The 7,494-nt window shown below is 37.1% G+C and overlaps 1 protein-coding gene across 1 annotated transcript in view; it reads left to right on the forward strand.

Moving 5' to 3' along the window:
• AGO3 (argonaute RISC catalytic component 3) overlaps positions 1–7,494 on the forward strand; it is a 213,444-nt gene that overhangs the window by 128,990 nt on the left and 76,960 nt on the right. The window contains exons 10-11 of the mRNA XM_006867532.1: positions 4,467–4,589; positions 4,933–5,066. Coding sequence (XP_006867594.1) covers positions 4,467–4,589; positions 4,933–5,066 — 257 coding nt within the window. The remainder of the gene's footprint in view (positions 1–4,466; positions 4,590–4,932; positions 5,067–7,494) is intronic.

Genomic DNA, 7,494 nt, shown 5'->3' on the forward strand with positions numbered 1-7,494 from the left:
TTGGCCCCACACAAAATGGTGGCTCCTGGAGCAGCTAAGCGTCCCGAACCAGGAAGCAATGGATTTCTTGCTTCTGCCACAAACTCCCCAGCTGTAAGTCTTCCAACCTTCTAAATATTCCTTTATATGTGGTTCAGAGTACTGGGACCATTCTCTGAGCCTTTTGGTCCTGTATTCTGTGGTGTTCTAGGCAGAGCTCGTCACTACACTTCCTCCCGAGCTGCCATCTTTTTCCGGTCATATTCCTTTTAAATGTTGAGTTTGGGGAACAAAAAAAAATTCTAAAGGCAGCACAATAAAGACTATAGTGTGGATGGGGTAAAACTTCCAACATATATCTAAGATAACCCATGCTACCTCAAAGAATGCAAAAGGAGGATGTAGTTGTAATGAAAAAAAATTCCTCAGCACAACTTTTCTGGCCTTTTTCTCACCAGTGCAGTTTTCAATTTTCTTAAAACTTCTTCTTAATATGGTCCCATAACTGTCCTGTGTACTTCGAGAAATTTTATCAAGATTACCCTTTGGGACCCCAAAATACAGCATAACCTTCTGCGCTTGCCTTGCTACCTCGAATTTACCTGGCCCAGCAGATCTCCTCAGAAGGCATTGTTTTGATTGGACCTTTCTCTCTGGATAATATTCTTAAATCCAGGACTTCTCAGTTACAATACATCCCATGAAATTGTTTTCATTAGCTTTGATCTAGATTAAAATTCTGGTGGAAAGAAACATCACACAATGTTTTAAGCATTCATTGAGCTTAAAGGCCAAGATATTCACTTAAAATTGAAAATGCTAAACCATATGAGATCCCAGCTTCAGTAGCTATTGGATCCGTGGTAATTCTGTCTTCTTCCACCAGTTTCTAAACTTCAGCCACAGATTCTTCACTCATCAGGTTAATGGTCTTCCCTCTCTTGGTTCATCTTTAAGGTCTTCCCAACCTTCCTTAAAATGGTTGATCCATCTAGAAACATAAAGTGGGAAAGCATTTCCATAAACTTTATGCAAAGCTTCAATGATTTGAGAAGATGTCCACTTCAGTTTTGTAAAATATTCATATTAGCTCTGACCTCAAAAGTATTTTTTCCCGTGGTACAAAATGTATCCATATTTTTTCAAGACACCCAAACATGACTAAGGCAAGTGTATTACTAAAAGAACTTGTTTGTAACTATCCACTGATCGCAGAAACAGGTTTCAACATGTTTTGTTTTCATGTATAAACTGGAGCCCTAGTAGCAATATGTGTTTTTGCTTATATTTGAATATCCATGTACATTAAACACAGCACATCAGAGTCACAGTTATAGATGCTTCCTTGATATAGCCAAGCAAGTTGCAGGCTTGGTTTATGGGTTAAAAGGCTTAGGACCATAGTCTCAGAGGACAGTTTAGTCAATTGGCATAGCATAATTCATAAAGTTAATGAATTGGTAAGCAGTGTCTGGGTTCTTAAAAGATTGAGAGCAGTTATCTAATAGATAAGTGTAGATATGTAATCTATGGGCAAAATATTGAATGATGCAGAGAGCATCAAAAGAAGATGAAAGGAATACACAGAGTCACTGTACCAAAAAGAAATAGTCGAGGTTCAGCCATTTCAAGAGATAGCATATGTTCAAGAGTCAGTGATACTGAAGGAAGCAATCCAAGGTATTGGCAAAAAAAAAAATAGAAAGCATTGGCAAAAAAACAAGACACTGGAATTGATGGAATACAAATTGAAATCTTTCAACAAACTGATGTGGCACTGGAGGCACTCACTCATCTATGGAAAGAAATTTGGAAGACAACTACCTAGTCATTTTACTGGAAGAGATACATATTTGTGCCCATTCTAAAGAGAGGTAACCCAACAATGCAGAAATCATCAGATAATATCATTAATATCACATGCAAGTAAAATTGTGTTAAAGATAATCCAAAAATTACTGCAAACATACATTGACAAAGAACTTCCAGAGGTTCAAGCTGGATTCAGAAGAGGACATGGAATGAGGATTATCACTGCTGATGTCAGATGGATCTTGACTGAAAGCAGAAAACACCAAAAAGATATTTGCCTGTGCATTATTGACTATGCAAACAGTTTTGATTGTGTGACTCATGACACACAATTCAGAGAATACTCATTGCTGAGAATGAGTATTCTGGAACACTTAACTGTGCTCATGAGGAGCCTGTACCAAGATGAAGAGTGTTTGAACAGAACAAGGGAACACAGAATGGATTAAAATTGGGAAAGATGTGCACCTGGGTTGTATTTTTTCATCATACTTATTCAATCTGTATGCTGAGCAAATAATCTGAGAAAATGGATAATATATAGACAAATGTGGCATCAGGATTGGCGATATGCAGATGATACAACCTTGCTTGCCGAAAGTGTTGTTAAGTACCGTGGAGTCGATTCCAACTCATTGTGACCCTGCACAGGGTTTCCAAGGCTGTAAATCTTTACGGGAGCAGAAAGCCTCATCTTTCTCCCGCTGAACAGCTGGGGTAGTTTCAAACTGCCAACCTTGAGGTTAGCAGCCCAATTCGTAACCACTACACTACCAGAGCTCCTTTGCTGAAAGTGAAGAGGGCTTAACATACTTAAGAATAGCAAAGACCACACCTTCAATATTGGATCACACCTCAATGTAAAGAAAATAAAATCCTCACCATTGGACCAGTCAACAGCATCCATATAAATGAAGAAAATATTGAAATTGTCAAAGGCTTCATTTTGATCAGATCAACCATAAACATTCATGGAAGCAGCAGTCAAGAAATTAAACAACATACTGCATTAGGCAAATCTGCTGCACAAGACATCTTTAACATGTAGAAAAGCAAAGATATCAGTTTGAGGACTAAGGTGCACCTGATCGAAGCCATGGTATTTTCAGTTGCTTCATACACATTTGAAAGTTGAACAGTGAATAAGGAAGATTGTAGAAGAACTGATGCATATGAGCTATGATGTTGGAGGAGAATATTAAACATATCATGGACTGCCAAAAGAACAAACCAGTCTGTGTTGTAAGAAGTACAGAAGTGCAACCAGAGTGCTCCTTGGAAGACAGATGGCCAGACTTTGTTTGTCATACTTAGAACATATCATCAGGAGGGACCAGCCCCTGGAGAAAGATATCATGTTTGGTAAAGTGGAGGGTCAGAGAAAAAGAAGAACCCCAATGAGATGGATTAGTACAGTGGTAGTAGCAATGGGATCAGGCTAAGCAGCGATTGTGAGGTTGGCAAAGGACCCGGCAGTGTGTTGTTCTGTTGTGTTCGCTATGAGTTGGTGCTACCTCTATGGCACCTAACAACAACAATAACAACTCATATATAGCAAAAGAGAATGAAGGAAAATAAAGGTTCAAAGAATAAACTGGTCCACATGAACCTCAACCCCTTCTACCCTGAGATGGAAAAATTAGATAGTATCCAGCTACCACTACCAACAGTTAAGACCAGTGACCCAGTAGAAGGTTCCAGATAAAACAGGTGATAAGTGTAGAACAAAATTCTAATTCCAATAAAGGCAGACCTTACTAGACCAATAGAGAACCCCCAATACTATTGCTCTAAGATACTCTAAACTTGGAACCGAAACTCATTTTGGAGGTCACCTTTCATCTAAATAATAAATAAACAATGATTGCCTGTGAGTTATATGCCCCCTTAAAAATCAACTGTATGAGACCAAACAGTCAACATATACCCAGAATCAAAGGTGAAAAGTCAGGGGAAGATTGATGGAAATAAACAGAATGGAAATAGTGAGAATGCTGGCACATTATAAAAATTGTGACCAATTTGTGTAAAAGTTGTTAAATAGGAAACTAATTTGCTATGTAAACCTTTCACCATGTTGACTTTACAGGTTTGGAAGTCAACATAATTAGATTCTCTATTTAATGCTACTGTTATTATTGTTTTATTATTATTATAGCCTCTGAAAGTATAGTGATTGAGAGCAGGAAATCTAGAAAACAAAAAAACCCACTGCCATCAAATCAATTCCAACTAATAGCAACCCTGTATAGGGTTTTTGAGACTATAAATCTTTATAGAACTATATAGCCTCATCTTTCTCCTATGAAGCAGCTGGTGGGTTTGAACTGCCAATTAGTTCAGTACATATCCTACCTACAGTGCCACACCAGACTCCTTTCTTTAATTAGGGCACCATTAACAAGACCTATTGCAAAACATTGTTGACACAGTGAAATAAAAATAAATAGAAGGTTCTGATGAGTAAAATGGACTCCTGGTATGGCGCTGTAGGATAAGCACTGGACTGTGAACTACAAGATCGGCAGTTCAAACCCACCAGCTGCTCCTCAGAAACCCTATATTCAGGGTCAGTGAGTTGGAGCCTACTCAATGACACTTAACAACAACAACAATAAGTAAAATAGGAGTTTTTGGAATTTTGTGAATAACCACAAACTTTTTTCTCTGGTTAGGTAAGAAGTGCAAACTATGAAACAGATTCATTTGTTCAGGAGTTTCAATTTAAAGTTCGGGATGAAATGGCCCATGTAACAGGACGTGTACTACCAGCACCTATGCTACAGTATGGAGGACGGGTAAAAATGCTTGATTTTTAATCATATACATAAAGTTTCTAAATAAGGAGAGAAGAGCATCCTAGCTAAGTCTGGAATTTAGAAAGTGTTTTATTGTTCCAACAATATTTATTTTAATAAGCTAGGTAGGTGTCTTTGTTTGAGTTTAGAAGAATTTTTGTTGTTGTTGTCTCTAATAATAAAAGTATAAATAATATTCACATATAGCTTTCTGTTCCACCTAGAATATCAGAAATATTCAATTTGACAATTTGAAATGCTTATTCCCAGCTCATTGAAATAAATGTGTGTTAAGTTTTTGTTCTTTTTTGCCTTGTTATTTTTCTTTCTCATTTTTCTGTAGAATCGAACTGTAGCAACACCAAGTCATGGAGTATGGGACATGCGAGGGAAACAGTTCCATACAGGAGTTGAAATAAAAATGTGGGCTATAGCTTGTTTTGCCACACAGAGGCAGTGCAGAGAAGAAATACTGAAGTAAGACTTTTCATTACTTTGGCTTTGAGACTTTTTTGTATTTAGATTGTATTTAAGTTTTAAATTACTCTGCTAATGTTATAGCCAATGTTGCCTCAGTATGGAGAATATTTAATCACTGAACTTTTAAATATGTTTCTTCTAAGTAGTTTGAAAATTCCTAAATTGTTTAGTCATAATAAAGTCATAAGTTTATTCTTCTACACATTCTAATAGACTGTCTTAGTTCCGTGGAATACTTTAACAAGTTACCACAACTGGGTGTTTAAAACAACAGACATTTGTTCTCTCGAGTTTTTCAGAAGTCTGAAATCCAGGTGTCATCAGGGTTGTGCTCGCTCCAGAGGCTCTGGAGGAATGTCCTTTCTTATCTCTTTCAACTCTGTAGCCTCAGGAGTTCCTTAAAAAAGTTTTAACTTCCTTTAAAAAAAAAAAAAAAAGTCTTTAAATAAAATATGGTGGCAGAGATTAAAGTTCCTGTGAAACCATAACTTGAATGTCTGCCTCCATCTTCACATAGCCTGCCATTTATATCTCTCTGTGTCTCTTCTCTTTTTTATAAGGATCCAGTCAGATTGGATTAGAGAGTATCCTACTCCAGAATGACCTCATATTCATTAATTTTATCTACAAAGACCCTATTCCTAAATTTGGTCATATGCACATCTGGGAGAGAGAGGATTTAAGACTTCTCTATATCTTTTGGGGCATTAAATTCAACCGTTAATATGCTTTTGTGGTCGCAGCTGCAACAGCACTGACCCAGTTTTGCTACTTCCCAACTGTATTGCCATGGATAATGTATTTACTCTCATATGCTCGGTTTTTACCTTTGTAAAAAAGAGAATACAAGTAATCCTTAATTTACGACATAGTCTAGTTACAATGTGCAATAGTCTGTTGTACATTGTAACGAGACTAAAAATTGGGGAGAGGACTGTACTCCAGGCAGTGTTGCCACATGTACCTTGCTGGTGTTACTGTTCTCAGAGCTCTTTGTTTTTTGTATTAGATACACTGTTGCAGCATGTAACTTGCTGGTGCTACCATTATCAGATGTTCGCTCTCAGATGTTTATGTGTAATGTTTCCAACTCCAAAGACAAATTAAAATCAAATTTATAAAAATACTGCTAATAAAAGGAAATACTAATGAGAACTTTTTAAAAAAGTAGTCAATTTACGACAGAACCTATTTACCAAAGAGTGATTGAAAAGAAGCCCCATTGTAAGTTAAGGACTACCTGTAATACCTTACCTAAAGGATAGATATTAAATAAAATTACAAGTGTAAGGAACTTGGCATAAATTGAACAACCAGTTAATGGTAGCTGTTATTTTCTTTTCATACTTCTGTATACCTTCTTAGCAGCAGCTGCCACTGAGTCCCACTTTTCCTAAATTTAATTATCATTGTTGTTGTTGTTAAGTGCCATTGAGTCGGTTCCAACCCATAGTGACCCTGAACAGGATTTCTGAGGCTGTAAATCTTTACGGGAGCAGAAAGCCTCATCTTTCTCCCACGGAGCAGCCGGTAGTTTCAAACTGCTGACCTTGCGGTTCACAGCCCAATTCATAATCACTACAAGGAAAATACCTCAGTATACAGTAGTGCTACTACCCTTCCCCATTAGGTATCTTCATTCTGACCACTCTAACCAAGTCCTCTAATCAAAAGGCTTGTGGGAAATAGCTTTTCTCCTGAGGAAGAAATTGGGGAACGCTTGCTGCTTAGTTTTAATTTTGTTGTGGTTTTTTTAAAATCACATCCTTTCTCATTTCTTCATGACCTTTAATCATAAATTTCCTCTCATTTCTTCAACATTTTTCTCTCAGGTAGCTGTTTGGTTACAGCCAAAAACACGCTTGGCTCTCCATTTAAAAAATAATAAAAAAGCAAAAAAGTGCTTCTCTTAATTTTAAGTTCCCTTTCAACTACTGTCTTTCCTATTTCTCAGTTAAATTTTGTGAAAAAGCAGGATTAAACAACTCATCTCTACTTCCTTACTTTCCAGATTTTGACCTCTACCATTCTATCCCCTTTCCCAGACTCTTTCCTTCAGCATAGAAGTGCTCAACAATCTTCTGTTGAACTTTTTTTTATAATCTTTCATTTTCAGTTTACATACCTGAGATACATATGTATCTTTTCTCCTTCCATAAAATCATAGTGCTCCACTGAAACTGGATCTTGGAATATCTCCAATAGCTTTGTACTTATCAAGTCTAATGGTTCTTTCTCAGTCATTATTTTCTTCAGAATAAGTGCAGCATTAGAGAAATTATCTCCTCTCTTGCATTCCTCTTGATTGCTTCTGCCTCTTGATTGACATCCAAGGACAGAAATCCCACCTTTGAGCCAGACTTAAGGGCCCTAGCACAAGGAGATTCCTATTTAACAGCAACCACGCAACAGCCACTCATCTGTC

This window comes from Chrysochloris asiatica, unplaced genomic scaffold, assembly GCF_000296735.1.
Source record: "Chrysochloris asiatica unplaced genomic scaffold, ChrAsi1.0 scaffold00106, whole genome shotgun sequence".
NCBI lineage: Eukaryota > Metazoa > Chordata > Mammalia > Afrosoricida > Chrysochloridae > Chrysochloris > Chrysochloris asiatica.